Consider the following 17,959-nt stretch of genomic DNA (forward strand, 5'->3'; position numbering starts at 1 on the left):
ACTCTAATGCCTGTTTCTTTTGTTGTGCAGAAGCTGTGGAGTTTGATTAGGTCCCATTTGTCTATTTTGGCTTTTGTTGTCAATGCTTTTGGTGTTTTGGTCATGAAGTCCTTGCCTACACCTATGTTCTGAATGGTTTTGCCTAGATTTTCTTCTAGGGTTTTTATGGTGTTAGGTCGTATGTTTAAGTCTTTAATCCATCTGGAGTTAATTTTAGTGTAAGGTGTCAGGAAGGGGTCCAGTTTCTGCTTTCTGCACAGGGCTAGCCAGCTTTCCCAACACCATTTATTAAACAGGGAATCCTTTCCCCATTGCTTGTTTTTGTCTGGTTAGTCAAAGATCAGATGGTTGTAGATATGTTGTGTTGCCTCCAAGACCTCTGTTCTGTTCCATTGGTCTATATCTCTGTTTTGGTACCAGTACCATGCTGTTTTGATTACTGTAGCCTTGTAGTATAGTTTGAAGTCCGGTAGTGTGATGCCTCCCGCTTTGTTCTTTTTCCTTAGAATTGACTTGGCTATGCGGGCTCTCTTTTGGTTCCATATGAAGTTTAAGGTGTTTTTTTCCAGTTCTGCAAAGAAGGTCATTGGTAGCTTGATGGGGATAGCATTGAATCTGTAAATTACTTTGGGCAGTATGGCCATTTTCACGATATTGATTCTTCCTAACCATGAACATGGAATGTTTCTCCATCTGTGTGTGTCCTCTCTTATTTCGTTGAGCAGTGGCTTGTAGTTCTCCTTGAAGAGGTCCTTTACGTTCCTTGTTAGTTGTATTCCTAGGTATTTTATTCTCTTTGTGGCAATTGTGAATGTAAGTTTGTTCTTGATTTGGCTCTCTTTAAGTCTGTTATTGGTGTATAGGAATGCATGTGATTTTTGCACATTGATTTTGTATCCTGAGACTTTGCTGAACTTGCTTATCAGTTTCAGGAGGTTTGGTGCTGAGACGATGGGGTCTTCTAGATATACAATCATGTCGTCTGCAAATAGAGACAATTTGACTTCCTCCTTTCCTATTTGAATACCCTTTATTTCTTTTTCTTGTCTGATTGCTCTGGCTAGAACTTCTAATACTATATTGAATAGCAGTGGTGAGAGCGGGCATCCTTGTCTGGTGCCAATATGTGCCACATTTTCTTTATCCCGTCTATCATTGATGGGCATTTAAGTTGGTTCCAAGTCTTTGCTATTGTGTACAGTTCCGCAATAAACATACATCTGCATGTATCTTTACAACAGAATGATTTATAATTCTTTGGGTATATACCCAGTAATGGGATTGCTGGGCCAAATGGTATTTCTAGTTCTAGATCCTTGGGGAATCACCATACAGTCTTCCACAGTGGCTGAACTACTTTACACTCCCACCAGCAGTGTAAAAGCGCAGAACTCTGCTTTCACTGCTTTAGACTTTCTTAGATCAGCTTTTTCTAGATTCTTTGGGTTTTTATTCCTTCCTTATTCATCGCCCAGAACTGGCACCACAAAAAGAGTCAACAGATGATCAACAAGACAATATCCCTCCCGCTAGAGGATAGGATGGGAGTTAAAGTATACAAATCAAACATGGATAACTTGATTAATTATTATGCCACCCAGATCAAGACAGAGCATATTCAGAATCCCTAGAAGGCTCCTGTCCACCTTCCCAGTCAATACTGCCCTTCCAGCTGCCTCCCATAGAAAACACCAACCCCTATCACAGCAGACAAGTTTTGTCTATTCCTAAACTTTATATAAATGGACTCTTAGAGTAGGTACTCTTTTATGTCTGGCTTGCTCAACATTATTATATAGCAGAACTTTTTTTTCATTGTTGAGAGTATTCATTAAATGCATATTTCTGACCGGGCACAGTGGCTCACATTTAAAATCCCAGCACTTTGGAAGGTTGAGGTGGGTGGATTGTTTGAGCTCAGGCATTTGAGACCAGCCTGGACAACATGGCAAAACCACATCTCTACAAAAAAATACAAAAATTAGCCAGCTATGGTGGCATGAGCCTATTGTCCCAGCTAAAGGCTACTGTGAGCTAAGATCACACCACTGCACTCCAGCCTGGGAGACAGAGTGAGACCCTATCTCAAAAAACAAAATAACAAAAAACAAAAAGTGCATATTATCCATCCTACTCATGATAGAAAGTTTGGTTGTTTCCAGTGTTTGGCTATTATAAATATTGCTGCTTTGAGCATTTGTGCATGGGCAAAACATCTCAGTTCTGTTGGGTATTTGCCCTGAACTAAAATTGTAGGTTCATTAGGTAGTTTGTTGGCATTAGTAAATACTAGCAAATAGTAATTTAATATGTCTTATACTTGTCTCACATATGTGAATCCACCATGCCTAGTACCATTTCTTTTTCTTACTAAGCACTTTATAAAATCAGTTGCTGTTGAAATGTAGACATTTTGGTTAATATTCTCAGATTAATGAACTATGTATAGAAATATATTATTTGTAATAGTACTATCATACTTTCTCTTTATTTAATAGATCATTGACCCTTTTGTTGAAGTTGAAATTATTGGATTGCCAGTAGATTGTTGTAAAGATCAAACCCGTGTGGTGGATGACAATGGTAAGATGATAATCTGTGTTTACTTTTAATGAAGATGGTCTAGAAATAGAATTTACACTAAAAAAGGCATCTATGTAGAAGAGCAAGAAATCTCTAAAATCCATAACTGCCATTGAGTTTATGTTAAAAGCTTTTCAACACATGAAACTAAGTAACTGTGGGATTGATGCATGGTATATTTTGATGGTGTTGTAATCTAGGCCCTCCAGACTTTTGCTTTTGAAGCTATTTTTTTTTTCTAGTAAATGAAATTTTAAAGAACTGGGTTAAAAATTTCACTGAGGAAGTGACTCCATTATATTTTTATATTGTATTTTTATGACATGAATTTTCTCAAAGCTCCATTGTGAAGCCTATGTGTCTTGGTAATTTCTCACTTTTTCTGGAGCATGTAAAACTCTAAAGGCAAGCACAATATAGTCTGCCGAGTTTACTTCTTGAATATTTACATACGATTGGAGGGGTAGCATTCTTCTTATATTTTGGCCATAATTTAAAGAAAGTTTTCTTTACCCAAGCCTCATGTCTTTTTCTTGTTAATCTTTTGAAGTTTCTTTGTTCATACATTTCACAAACATTATTGCATACCTGTTTTTCTCAATCTCTTGTCATTAATAATGTAAAATACATTTGAAGCATAATCATTAATTTGAGAAATTAGGGGTTCATAGGGAGTCCCTGAAGGAACACTAGAATTCCCAAGTAGGGCAAACCTATAACTTAGGAAAAACATTCACATAGAAAACAACCTTCTTAAATTACATTTAATGTTCAATAGACTATTCTGTTTTAGTCTCAGAAATAATTGAGAGGTCATCACTTAGTCAACAAAGAGATCTTCTTTTATTCAAGAGGGGACTCTCAGTGATTTTTCAGCTCATAATTATTTCATTAGCTTGAAGCTTTTTATTAGGTTAAGTGGTTAATACCTCCTAAATGCATATATTTTAAAAAATTTATTTTCATTTTTTAGAAAGAAAAAACAAACTTACAGAGTACTTGACTTTTTAACAACTTTTATAGTTATTTTACTGGAGAGAATTTTACCAAGTAAAGGTATTTTTGCGTTTTTGTATTTGAGATGAATTATATGTTTTTGACTTATTTTTCAGTAGCTCTGAAAATATGACATCATTCATGCAGTAAGGTCTTGCTTCATGAGGAGATACTGGAATCAATAGTGCACAGTCCAATTTGACCCTGTTACTAACTATAAGGCCTTGTGAACATTATTGTCTATGAACATCAATTTTCTCAACTACAAAATGTCTTATAAATACTGATATTTCCTACTTTAAAATATGAATGTTACTTGTATAGTTTTTGAAAGTAATATGTTTTTTGAAAGTCAGTTATATATTTTAAAAAAAAGAAACAAAAACGAAAAACCTGCTCAACTCTAAAAACTCTAAAAATCCTCTAAAACTCTTAGAGAATTGCTATAAGAAATATGATGATATATGTACAATAGTAGTTGAAATCTGCAAAAGCACTTTATAAAATGGTTGTTGGTGGTTATTACAGTAGCAGAATTTTTGGTGTCAGAGAAGCATAATTCTGTTGGGAGAGGATATCATTCTTTATTGTTTTTGCTAAAACATTGTTCTTAGATCACTACTATTGATAAGTTTCAAACTTATTGAAGCATTCTGAATACTAAAAAGCTCTATAACACTGTTAGGCATCAAAGATTAATAGAATTGATATGATAATTTACAGGCAATTTTCTTACCAATTATTTTCTAGCAAGGGGGTAAATTTCAAGACTTTATTCCAGTAAGGCATCCTGGAGTGGCTTAGTTGTCTTTATGAGTTTAATAACCATTGCAAGCAATTTTCACCATGTGCTTTGGATGTGTTGCAGCCAACTCATTTTCAGCCAAGTTGTTTGCTTTTCTGATTTTTCTTTCCCTATTTCTCTGAGGATTTAACCCTGTGTGGGAAGAAACACTGACATTTACAGTACACATGCCAGAAATCGCTTTGGTTAGGTTCCTTGTGTGGGATCATGATCCCATTGGACGAGATTTTGTTGGACAAAGAACCGTGACCTTCAGCAGCTTAGTGCCTGGTAGGTATGAGCTGGCCTTTTCTCTCTAGACTGGCCATTCCTTTTTCTCTGGAAGATGTAATACATGATATGTTACTTACATAATAATATATGTGATATATAAAATATATGTCATATGATACATGTGACTTTTAACAAGCTTTGTAAAAATGTGCAGTGGGTCACACCTGTAATCCCAGTACTTTGGGAAGCCGAGGTGGGTGAATCAGTTAAGGCCAGGAGTTCAAGATCAGCCTGGGTAACATGGCAAAACCCTGTCTCTACTAAAAATACAAAAATTAGCCAGGTGTGGTGGTGAGCACCTGTAATCCCAGCTACTCAGGAGGCTGAGGCAGGGGAATCACTTGAACCCAGGAGTCGGAGGTTGCTGTGAGCCGAGTTCATGCCACTGCATTCCAGCCTGGGTGACAGAACAAAACTCTGTCTCAAAAACAAAAACAAAACTATAGTCAAGTCAGATACTTAATTTTATTGCACCCGTGGGAAAGCCAAATGCAAGTTCAGTTAAGAAGAAATGACTCTCTTTTCTTTTATCAGGTTACCGACATGTCTATTTGGAAGGACTGACAGAAGCATCTATATTTGTACACATAACCATCAATGAAATCTATGGAAAGGTGAGAAAGACCATAGGGTTTAAAGTCACATACACTAATACGGTCCCCAACAATGCTACTGATTAGTTGCATAATAGGAATGTAAATTTTGACAAACTGTTCTTGAACCAAAGACTATAAGGGAGCCTAGCAAGCTCCGTCTGCTATTCCAGTCATGTCCTGATCCACCTGTACTTTTCACTGTTTAAGGGTGTGTACCCATTTCTTCTATACTGGGGCCCTCTCTGGGCTTAATAGAATTGAGAAAACTATTATTCTCTCAGGCAACAATTTGTTTGGTTAAAACAATGAAAATATAACTAAACATTGAATTTTATATTAATCCTTAAAAAGACTCCGCTGGCCTCAGTGGGAAATGTAGTGTCTCAGATGGTTGACGAATTACCTGTACTTACTGGGCTATGATCCCAGCTGCTTCTAGGCAAGCCACATTTATATAGTACTGTTGTTTTTAACTGAAAATCTAAAAATTGTGAATGAATTTTAAAGCTACCTATGGGGCTGAAAAGGAGACCACAAAAAATATATTCTGTTTCTTTCCTGATGCTGTTGTCTTGGTTATAGAACTCATTTTTGAGGTTTACAGATCAATAGGTTGTCCTCTGGTCATGTCAAGTAATTGGGGACTTGGCTACTGGTATGAATTTTCAGGACCACATGGGATTTGGAGGGACTGTTAAAGCATTGAATGGGGCCTGGAAATGTCCAGTGCTCTTTATCAGAAAATCTGTCTAGCTGGAAGCTTTCTCATTTGTGAATATGGGCTAAAAATAGTACCAACCTCATAAATAAATATAGACCTTATCTTTGGAAAGCTGCCTGGTACATAGTAAATCCTCAGAAATATTGGCTAATATTAATGTTATTATGACTGCAATCCAATTAATAAGGAATGGACCATTTCAAGCTAAATTGGGGAATATAATGTTTATTTTCATATCAGTCAGCAAGGGCATGGAAGTGTGGGTGTGAGGATCTTAATTTCTAAGACTGGTGAAGTTTTATACCATAACTTTCTGTGTTTAGTTCTGAACTTCTGTTTGTGCCGCATTTTGGGATCTTGCCTCTCGCCCTAGTCGCCACAAATATAAATAATTCAAAAATGATTCTTGAATACTAGGAATCCCAGGTTAACTACAAATTATCTCTAGCATTTATCATGTTGAGGGAAACAATTAAATTCTGAATTTGTTTAAAACTTGAGCCAGAAATAATTAAAATCTGAATGTGTTCTATATCACCTCTATCCTCTCTCCTAAGTAAATGTCCATTCATGAGTCATATTATATATTCCTTTCAAGATGGGTTCGGGTTGGGATCCACACATCACAGTGTAGTGGTATTGGTTGAACAATGAATAAGCGTAAGACTGAAAATCCCCAAAAGTAGGAGAAAGGGTTTATAGACATGTATACATTTTTTCTTTTGTGTTTACCTGTGCCACCTTCTTCAGTGAGCCCCAATTGTGTTTTTTTGTGTTTGTTTTTTCCTTTGCAGTGGAGCCCTTTAATACTCAACCCCAGTTATACAATATTGCACTTTCTAGGAGCTACAAAGGTAGTTTCTCAGCATGGTGCTTTATTCTGGCCGGCATATTTCTTTTTAAGTGGTTATGGCAGCATGCTTTTTCATATCACTCCATTTTCCTGCTTACCACTTTGAAACATGCATCTGTTGCTTTAAGGCGCCTGAAGTTTGTAGCAGTCTGTTAGTTGTGGAGATTTTTCCTACCACTTTGTCATCTCTGAGTAGGAAACTTCTGGGAAAGCTTGATGTAAGAATGGAAGGCTGAAGTCCTTGCAAAGTAAGGTTGATAAGATGTGCATGAAGTTGTGCAAACATGCTGTGAGCTGCTGCTTTCTTGGTTTGAATATATTTCAATGGCTGTACAATTTCGGTTTATATTCATTTTTCATGGAGCTGTCATTTTAAAGGCAAATTGTTGACATGATGGCATTTTCTTAACTTGTGGTTGGTCATTTTGTGTCTTCAGAACAGACAACTCCAGGGTCTGAAGGGACTGTTCAATAAGAATCCTAGGCACAGTTCTTCAGAAAACAATTCCCATTATGTACGGAAACGATCGATTGGAGATAGAATTCTGCGACGCACGGCGAGCGCCCCGGCCAAAGGCAGGAAAAAGAGCAAAATGGGCTTCCAAGAAATGGTGGAGATAAAGGATTCTGTGTCTGAGGCCACAAGAGATCAAGATGGCGTGCTGAGGAGGACCACACGTAGTTTGCAAGCACGCCCTGTCTCTATGCCCATTGACAGAAACCTTCTGGGAGCTTTGTCGCTGCCCTTATCAGAAACAGCAAAAGACGTTGAAGGAAAAGAAAACTCTCTGGGTAAGATGCTTTAAGTTTCTCTAAGACTAAACCCTTCTAGGCTGCATTTCAATCCCTGATTACCATTATGAAGTGGTTGACATTCTGTACTCAAAGTAAAATATACTGAAAAATCAATAATTTTTAATGTAATCTTCTAGACCAGAAGATTTCAAACTTTAGGGGCCAGGTAGATCCATTTTCTCCTCACCAAGAGCTTTATAGTATCAACGTCAGAAATTGACAGTGAGGGATAGGGGAGCCATTAGATGTGATGGTGCAGAGAGGAAGGTGAAACCTGCAAAATAGGATTCAAAATATTGGTTTTCCAAATGAGTGCCATATTTACTGATTGTTCTGAGGGTGAATATGGTTGTATTACTTTTCTTACCATATGATCTTTCGATGATTGGAAATGTTTATGGAGAAAGAAAGCCAGATGTTGAAAACAAGCCACCTTTTTCAAAAACAAGCAAATCTTTTTTTTCTCAAAAGGTGGCTCAGGCAGTGTTTTTCTATGGCCTCTCTTCCCTGATCCTTAGATGCTGGCAGGGATGGAGGCATGTCTGCAGCTTCAGTGTGGTTATGGGCTCTACAAACATAGGAACCAGGTGCTGCCTGTCTTTTTCCTTAATTTGAGTGTATCATTGACTCATATTGTGAGCACAATAAAGAGTGAGGACTGCCTTGAAGTGTGGCAGAGAGCTTTTGAGTGATGTCGGTGACTCCCATCCCATCCTACCTGGGGGTAAATTTAAGTGCCAAAACTATGTCCATTTGATGCCTATGCACCAAATACATTTTAATTAAATCAGAATCACCTCAGACAAGTAAAATGTGGTATTGATTTCCTTTAGCAAAATTGTTCATTTATCTTTTATCAAATGTTCTATTTTCAGTGATTTCTTTTCTCACGAACACCGTTTTACTTGTATTGATTTTTGTTATAAGATATTCTTGAATGGTTTATTTGAAGGAGAAAAAGAACATTTAAAAACTTGAAATTTTGCTAAGAGGAGTGTCACAGAAGAGATAAAATATGTGCCTTAAAATGTATTTCAAAACCCCATCTTTGGGAAAAATAAAGCTGTATTCAATAGAAGTTGGTTCTATCCTGTTAATGCCACAAATAAGATGTTAATACCATTAAGGTGAGTTAGAAAGCAATTTTGAGGTGATGTTTCTTTTCTACTTTAAAAAAAACAGTTATATAAATTAGTCATGTATGTTATAAATATAATATACATGACTTTTGGTAAATATAAAAAAATACATAGTTATATTACAGAAAAAACCATTAAGCACAGAAAAAGCAGAATACAAAATTCTATACATTATTCTGTTCTTCTGCAAAAGCTTACAGTGACTGTCTCAGTGATAACATCATATGGTATTTAATTTTTCCTTTATAATTCTTTGAGGTTTTCAAAATTTTTATGATGAATATTTTTAGTTTGGAAACTAATAAGTTAAACAAATTCTTTTTTCTTATACAGGATGACTCTGAAAGTATTATTAAAATAATCTGATCAAGAATTGAATACCTTATACTCTCCTAGCAGTATGCTAACCATGATGGGATATCCCAAATTATGTGAATTGTGTTTTCACGATTTACCTTTACTGTGCCTGACAACTCACTGCCACTTTTAGGAAAAGATGCAATATGAAATTTGCATATTAAAAAGAAATATATGATTAACCAAAAATTAGATATTAGCAATGACATGGAATTGACAGCCAATTATTTTCTTTACATTTTAAATCAACAGATATTGATATTTTAATGCATTTGTCACACCTTCCAATTATTTTAGAAACTAACTGATTAAATGAAATATGCTGCCAAAATGTTTTAAAAATGATGTTATTTATGTTTTTCTTCTTCTTCTTTTTTTTTTTTAACTAATACATGTATAACTGAAAGCTTATAGTATCTTGCTTACAGGTACCACAATGCTTTGTTTAACAGAGCTGTCTTGTTCTGTTTTTATTGCCATGCTTCTGTGTAGTACAAATCTGAATAGGAAACAACGTAAGGTAATCCTCACTGTAAAAGTATGGTAACTCATTGACATTTTTTTGGCAATGAATATTACATCCTTTACAGATGTAATAGATACTCAAAGGGAAGCTTCAGTGAAATTCCTATAACTATATTTTACCATTTATTCATCACACAGACACTTCGTTGCAAACCTATGCAATCCATAATTATATTCTGTCACAGTGTAACAGATTTACATTCTCCATTTGTCTGTCTGAAGAAAACATGAGTGTTTGCAGGTCCTACATAAACTGATACATGTCATCTAAAATGTTGTTTGTTTCCTTCAGCAGAGGATAAAGATGGCAGAAGGAAAGGGAAAGCAAGTATTAAAGATCCACATTTTCTAAATTTCAACAAAAAGTTATCTTCCTCCTTCAGTGCTCTTCTCCACAAAGATACCAGCCAAGAGGATGCCATTGTATCTACTGCCCACATGTCAGTCACAGGAGAACAGTTGGGCATGTCAAGGCCTAAGGATGGGAGAACTGCATCAAATGCCACAGGTGATTGCCAGGAAAATCCCTGTCCCAACAAGTCTCTCTCCCCAAGGCAGCATTTGGCTCCTGATCCTGTAGTTAACCCCACACAAGATCCGCATGGTGTGAAAATCAAGGAAAAGGGGAATGCCGAGGGCTTTGTGGAAGGGAAAACCATCTTGTCAGGAAGCATCCTTTCTCATAGCAACCTAGAAATTAAGAACATGGAAGGTAGTGGAGGTAAGGGCCGAGCTGCAACATCCTTTTCTTTGTCAGACGTCTCCGTGCTCTGCTCTGACATACCTGACCTACATTCAACTGCAATTCTGCAGGAGAGTGAAATTTCCCATCTTATTGACAATGTCACTTTAACAAATGAGAATGAGCCAGGCAGTTCCATCTCAGCCCTGATTGGCCAGCTTGACGAGACCAACGATCCAGCTATCACAGTTGTGTCTCATCTTCAAAATACCAGTGTGATGTCAGACCATTGTCCCCTGCCTAGCCTGGGCCTAAAAATACCCATCAAGCATGGTTTTTCCAAGGGAAAATCCAAGTCTTCCCTCCTGTGCTCATCTCCGGAGCTGATAACACTCTCGAGTCCTGAAACCACCAAACATGCAACATATACAGTTTATGAAACTACCTGCACTCCCATCTCTAAAACCAAACCAGATGATGACCTTTCTAGTAAGGCCAAGACAGGGGCCGTAGAGAGCAGCCTGCCTGGGTCCCCTAATACTTCTCATGGCTGGTTACCAAAAAGTCCTACTAAGGGAGAAGACCGGGAAACACTGAAGAGCTGCAGCCCAGCCTCTTACCCTGATTTGACCCTGGAGGCTGTAATACCTGATCCCACTCTCTGTTTCAATTCGGGGGAGAGCAGCCTTGTGGAAATTGATGGAGAATCAGAAAATCTTTCTCTAACAACTTGTGAATATAAAAGAGAGGGCACAAGTCAACTTGCTTCTCCTTTAAAACTGAAGTACAGTCAGGATGTGGTAGAACACTTGCAGAGAGGTTTGAGAAACGGCTACTGTAAAGAGACCCTCCACCCTTCTGTCCCTGAAATATTCAACAATATTCAAGATGTCAAAACTCAACGTATTTCTTACCTAGCATATCAGGGTGCTGACTTTGTGCATAACCATCTCTCAAATTCAGATGCAAAAATGTTCCAGACCTGTGTGCCCCAGCAGTCTAGTGCTCAAGATGTGCATGCCCCTGTACCCAAGCAATTGACACATCTTCCTTTGCCTGCTCTGAAACTGCCCAGTCCTTGCAAATCCAAAAGTCTAGGGGACTTAACATCAGAGGACATTGCCTGCAATTTTGAGAGCAAGTACCAGTGTATTAGTAAGAGTTTTGTTACAACTGGCATTAGAGACAAGAAGGGCATGACTGTGAAGACAAAGTCGTTAGAGCCTATAGATGCCCTGACGGAGCAGCTTCGGAAGCTTGTGTCCTTTGACCAGGAAGACAACTGCCAAGTGCTATATTCAAAGCAGGATGCCAATCAGCTCCCCCGGGCACTGGTCAGAAAGTTGTCATCCAGAAGTCAGAGCAGAGTGCGCAATATTGCTAGTCGTGCCAAGGAGAAACAGGAAGCCAACAAGCAGAAAGTTCCAAACCCCAGCAATGGAGGAGGAGTGATTCTTAGAAACAAACCCTCAGCACCCACCCCTGCGGTGAATCGCCACTCCACTGGCTCCTACATCGCAGGCTACCTGAGGAACACGAAAGGGGGTGGCCTTGAAAGCCGGGGCATCCCAGAGGGGGCATGCACGGCCCTTCGCTATGGCTACATTGACCAATTTTGTTCAGATAATTCTGTTTTGCAGACTGAGCCAAGTAATGATGATAAACCAGAAATTTATTTTCTTTTGAGACTGTGAATTATGTAAAACTGCATTCTTAAGGTTTACAAGGTATTCCGTAGAATGTCAGAATTTTCAGTTTTCAGTACATAAGTTCCTTGGCTTGGGAATGATTTTCAGATGTATTTTTAAACTTGCATTTGGGTCTCCCTCTGACTTCGTGTGTTCTCCCTGTTAATGTGTTTGTATATAGATTTGGTGACACTTCCCATGTACCTGTTATGATCTTTCTCCTCTGAGGTGTTGTAAACTGTATCAGTATGACATATGTGCATGCCCTAGATGTGAAACTCCTGAGCAGCTCGGGTTATAATGTGTGTATGTTTCACCAAGATGTCCTTTACTGTGTCCTCAGATTGCAGTCACAAATGTAGTCATTTTTACTCTCTAACCGTTGAGTTAAGAGACTTTGCAAACAACAAAGGGATGAATTCTGTACTTTAATCTGTTATCATTTTTCCTATGTTTCCCTCTTTGTTGAGAAGTCCAGATGCATTTTCTTTTTTGACATGGAGTCTCAACTCTGTCACCCAGCCTGGAGTGCAGTGGTGCAATCTTGGCTCACTGCAACCTCCACCTCCCGGGTTCAAGCAATTCTCCTGCCTCAGCCTCCCGAGCAGCTGGGATCACAGGCACCCACCACCACACCAAGCTAATTTTTTGTACTTTTTTTTTAGTAGAGACAAGGTTTCACCATGTTGGCCAGGCTGGTCTTGAATTCCTGACCTCATGACTCACCTCCCTCGGCCTCCCAAAGTCCTAGGATTACAGGCATGAGCCACCGCACCTGGCCTCCAGATGCATTTTTATAACTCAGTTTTTAAAAACTTAAAAATAGTTACCTGGCCTTTTAGGATGTTCTCATCCCACCCATAATGAGAGTTTAAAGGGGATAGATAGCTGTTCCCTATGCCCTCCCCACTTTTTGGAATAGGCTACAAGAGTGTGAGGAAGGCCGTCTTTTGTATATAAGGACAAAATTGTTTGTTTTACATACATTTTGTTACATATTTTTGCTAATGGCTTTGTATGTAACAAGAAGCCAGTTGCCAAACTACTTGTACTTTTGAATTATCTGATTGAATTATAGACTGCAAACAATGGCTTTCAGAATGAGGGACTTCCATCAGACTCTAATGATAATAGTAGCACAAATTGAAAACCTCCCCAAAGCTTTCAAAAAATATTTTCTCATAATAAAATTCAAGTTAATAGATAATTAGAAGAAACCTTTTTCCTTCAGGGAATGAAGCAACTCTATTTTAGTACTGACATGCATTATTTTCACTGTGAATTCATTTTTATTGCATGTTCAGATGTCCCTCTTTGTTTTGGTGGGGTTTTTTTGTTGTTGTTTTTTGTTTGTTTGTTTGTTCGTTTTTGTAACATTAACTGTGATGATGTTCTTCTTGGAATTCATGAAAATATAATTAAAACACATTTTTAAACACTGGTCAACTTTTTTTACAATTGAAATTCATACGATGACTATTGACTAAAGCACTGAGAGCACTGGGACATACTTTCCATGTGTTTGTGGCAAAATAGAAAGCTATCACGGAGGACAATTTTAAGCAGGAATTTATGTCTCCGAGTGTTTTCCTTATGCTTTAAAGAGGATATTTGTGAGGTGACTTGAAAAAAAATCAAATGTGATGAGTTTCTTTGCATTTGGCATTGCTATTGCATGTTTAAAAATAAGCCTTCCAAACTGGTTGTGGTGGTGGGCCGTGGGAAGGGAGTGGTGGTAGTGGTGATGGTGGTGGTGGTGGGTAGGGGAGCCATGTGAGGAAGGCAAGTGAGATGCTATGTTTGGCAACTGAAATCGTCTGAAGCTTTGTGATGTGGGGGAAGAGTGCAGAGGAGAACACTTGGTCCCTGGTTCTCTGGGTCCCCAACTCTGAGCTTTTCCCCAAGGTTGGGGGTCCTTTATTTCCTGGACAGGCAGGGGGAATCTGCTTGGGATTTGATGTATAATGGTGAAAGGATGGATGACCCATTTCCATGCCCTTTGTGAGCCCAAGACATTTTTATTTTCTTGGGGGCTTTGAACCCCCTAACTTCTATCCTTAGACCTTGGTTTGTTTTTAAGGTATCCTTGTTTTAGAAGGGATTGACATGATGTATGCTTGTTAAAATTCACTTGCCAAAGAATAGAATTTAGCTGCTTTTTAGGATTTGATGGTATCTTTGCTCTAAAAAAAATCCAGGAGTTTACATTTTTTTTGTTAAAGTAAACACTGACATTTTATAGACTAGAACTAGGAGATTCCAAAAATTGTGGGAAGTAAAATGCAAGCAATTTTAGAAAATAGATAGGGAATGTTTCTAACACAAATAAAAGACTAATATTTAAGGCGATAGATATCCCAGGTACACTGATTTGTTCTTTACAAATTATATGAATGTATTAAATTATCATATGTACCTCCTCCCAAAAGAAGAAAATAGGTTGGATGCACAGTACTTCTGGTTCTCCCAGGAAATATTTATTTTCCTGTGCTCCTTAAAGTTCTTAAATGGAAATATTTGAAAAGCAAATTTGATAATGGACTGGGATTAAATCAAGTTCATTTCGAAGATGAAAAAACTGAGGCTCAGCAGTGCTGTTTCCATTAAGCATAATCCATTAGCACATTCATTTAGCTGATACTTTCTCTTTAAAAAAAATCAGAAGCACGTATTACTTCTTGGTGAATATTGAATTTAAGTCCTCTTAAATTTTTTTTTTTTAGTTTTCATTTGTGTGGGTATACAGTAGGTGCCTATATGTATGGAGTACATAAGATGTTTTGATATAAGTATGCAATTTGAAATAAGCACATCATGGAGAATGGGGTGTCCATCCCCTCAAGCATTTGTCCTTTGACTTACCCTTTGACTTATGAACAAGCCAATTGTACTCTTTATTTTAAAATATACAATTAAATTGTTATTGATTATAGACATTCTATTGTGCTATCATATAGTAGGTCTTATTCATTCTTTGTATATATATATTTTTTGTACTAATTAGCCATCTCCACCTCCACCCTCCCAGCCTCTTGCTACACTTTCCAGCCTGTGGTAACCATCCTTCTACTCTATGTCCATGAATTCAATTGTTTTGATTTTTAGATCCTACAAATAAGTGAGAACATGCAATGTTTATTTTCTCTGTACCTGGCTTATTTCATTTAACATAATGATCTCCAGTTCCATCCGTGTTCTGCAAATGATGATCTCATTCTTTTCTATGGCTGAATGGTACTCCATTGTGTATATGTACCACATTTTCTTTATCCATTCATCTACTGATAGGCACTTGGGTTGCTTCTAAATCTTAGCTAATGTAAGCAGTGCTGCAACAAACATAAGAGTACAGATATCTCTTCAATATACTGATTTCCTTTCTTTGGAGTATATACCTAGAAGTGGTATTGCTGGATCATATGATAGCTCAATTTTTAGTTTTTTGAGGCACTTCCAAACTGTTCTCCATAGTGATTATACTAATTTACATTCCCACCAACAGTGTACAATAATTCCCTTTTCTCCATATCCTCACCAGCATTTGTTATTGCCTGTCTTTTGGATATAAGCCATTTTAACTGGGGTGAGATGATATCTCATCATAGTTTCTATTTGCATTTCTCTGATGATTGATGATGTTGAACATCTTTTCATATGCCCGTTTGCCATTTGTATGTCTTCTTTTGAGAAAGGTGTATTCAAATATTTTGCCCATTTTTTGATCAGATTATTAGATTTTTTTTTTCTATAGTGTTGTTTGAACTCATATATTCTGGTTATTAATCCTTGTCAGAGGGGTTGTTTGCAAATATTTTCTCTCATTTTGTGGGTTCTCTTTTCACTTTGTTGATTGTTTCCTCATAACGTTCCAGATCTTAGAGGAAAGGCTTTCAGTTTTTCCCCATTCAGTATGATACTAGCTGACAGTCTGCTGTATATGGATTTTATTACATTGAGATGTGTTCCTTCTAGCCTCAGTTTTTTGAAGGTTTTTATGATAAAGAAATATTAAATTTTATCAAATGCTTTTTCAGCATCAATTTAAATGATCATATGGTTTTATTCTTTATTCTGTTGATCTGATGTATTACATTGACTAATTTGCATATGTTGAACCATCCATGGTTGATAAATTACACTTTGTCATAATGAATGCTCTTTCTAATGTATTGCTAAATTTGGTTTGCTAGTATTTTGTTGAGGATTTTTGCATCAATGTTCATCACGGATATTGGCCTGTCATTTTCTTTTTTTGATGCATCTTTTTCTGGTTTTTGTGTCAAGGTAATACTGGCCTCATAGAAAGAGTTTGGAAGCGCTCCTTCTTCCTCTATTTTCTGGAATAGTTTGAGTAGGATTGGTATAAGTTATTCTTTAAATGTTTGGTAGAATTCAGCAGTGAAACCATCAGGTTACAGGCTTTTCTCTACTGGGACACTTTTTATTACAGCTTTGATCTCATTACTTGTTAATGATTTGTTCAGGTTTTGGATTTCTTCCTGGTTCAATCTTGGTAGGTTGTATATATCCAGGAATTTGTGAACTTCTAGATTTTCCAGTTTATTGGCATATAGTTCCCCATGGTAGCCACAAATGATCCTTTGAATTTCTGCAATGCCAGATTTAATGCCTCTTTTTTCTTTCTCATTTTTTTTATTTGGATCTTATTTATTAGTCTGGATAAAGGTCTGTCAATTTTGTTTAACATTAGAAAACCCTAGCTTTTTGTTTTATTGATCCTTTGTAATTTTTTTCATTTTCATTTTATTTATTCATGCTCTGATCTTTATTATTTTTTTCTACTAATTTTGGGTTTGGTTTGCTTTGCTTTTCTAGTTCTTTAAGATGCATTGTTAGATTGTTCATTTGAAGTTTTTCCTCTTTTTAAAGGTAGGCACTTTTAGCTATAAATTTCCCTCTGAGTACTGTTTTTGCTGTATCCCATAGGTTTTGGCATTATGTTTCCATTATCATTTGTTTCAAGAAATTTTTAAATTTTCTTCTTAATTCCTTTTTGAACCAGTGGTTACTCAGAAACATATTGTTTAATTTCCATATATTTGTATAGTTTCCAAAATTTCTCTTGTTATTAATTTTTAGTTTTATTCCATCGTGGTCAGAGAAGATACTTGATATTATTTCAATTTTTAAAAATGTTTTAAGACTTGTTTTGTGACCTAACATATGGTCTGTCCTGAGAATGATCCATGTGCTAAGAAAAGGAATGTGTATTCTGCAGGTCTTGGATGAAGTATTCTGTAAATATCTATTAGATCCATTTTGTCTGTAGTGCGGGTTAAGTCTCATGTTTCTTTGTTGATTTTCTATCTGGAAGATCTGGCTAATGCTGAAAGTGGAGTGTTGATGTCTTTCACTCTTATTGTATTAAGGCTTTTCTCTCTCTTTAGCTCTAATAACATCTGCTTTATATATCTGTGTGTTCCTTTTTAAGTGCATATATGTTTAAAATTGTTATATTTTCTTGCTGAAGTGACCCCTTTATCATTATGGAATGAGCTTCTTTGTCTCTTCTTATCATTTTTGTCTTGAAATCTATTTTGTCTGATAGAAGTATAGTAACTCCTGCTCTTTTTTTGGTTTCCATTGGCATGGAATATCTTTTTCCATCTCTGTATTTTCAGTCTATGTGTTTAAGTGAAGTGTGTTTCTTGTAGGCAACAAATCAATGGGTCTTGTTTTTTCATTATACAGCCAATCTGTCTTGGAGAGTTTAGCCCATGTACATTCAATGTCAATTACATTCAATAAGTAAGCAGGAGTAAGTAAGGACAGGTGATTTACTCTGGTGATATAATTTAGCTTCTTGCTTCTTATTTTTTTTTTGTTGTTGTTGTTTTTTTCCCATTTATTTATTTTATTGCATTTTAGGTTTTGGGGTACATGTGAAGAACATGCAAAATTGTTGCATAGGAACACACGTGGCAG

At 36.8% G+C, this 17,959-nt stretch overlaps 1 protein-coding gene across 8 annotated transcripts in view; it reads left to right on the top strand.

Annotated features, from left to right (window-relative positions):
• Window positions 1-12,392, top strand: part of PLCH1 (phospholipase C eta 1) — a 239,344-nt gene extending 226,952 nt beyond the window's left edge. For 5 of the 8 annotated variants that reach the window (XM_032262656.1, XM_032262664.1, XM_032262698.1 and 2 more), the window contains 6 exons: window positions 2,499-2,583; window positions 4,508-4,654; window positions 5,192-5,271; window positions 6,769-6,828; window positions 7,265-7,619; window positions 9,936-12,392. In XM_032262656.1, the coding sequence (XP_032118547.1) occupies window positions 2,499-2,583; window positions 4,508-4,654; window positions 5,192-5,271; window positions 6,769-6,828; window positions 7,265-7,619; window positions 9,936-12,019 (2,811 nt within the window). In that variant the 3' untranslated portion in view covers window positions 12,020-12,392. Of the gene's footprint in view, window positions 1-2,498; window positions 2,584-4,507; window positions 4,655-5,191; window positions 5,272-6,768; window positions 6,829-7,264; window positions 9,589-9,935 lie in introns of those variants that run through there. The other 3 variants (XM_032262690.1, XM_032262716.1, XM_032262706.1) reach the window with 3 other exon arrangements.
• The last annotated feature ends 5,567 nt before the right edge of the window (window positions 12,393-17,959 follow it).

This window comes from Sapajus apella, unplaced genomic scaffold (assembly GCF_009761245.1).
Source record: "Sapajus apella isolate SASKATOON/1434 unplaced genomic scaffold, GSC_monkey_1.0 scaffold4, whole genome shotgun sequence".
In the NCBI taxonomy this organism is placed as follows: Eukaryota; Metazoa; Chordata; class Mammalia; order Primates; family Cebidae; genus Sapajus; species Sapajus apella.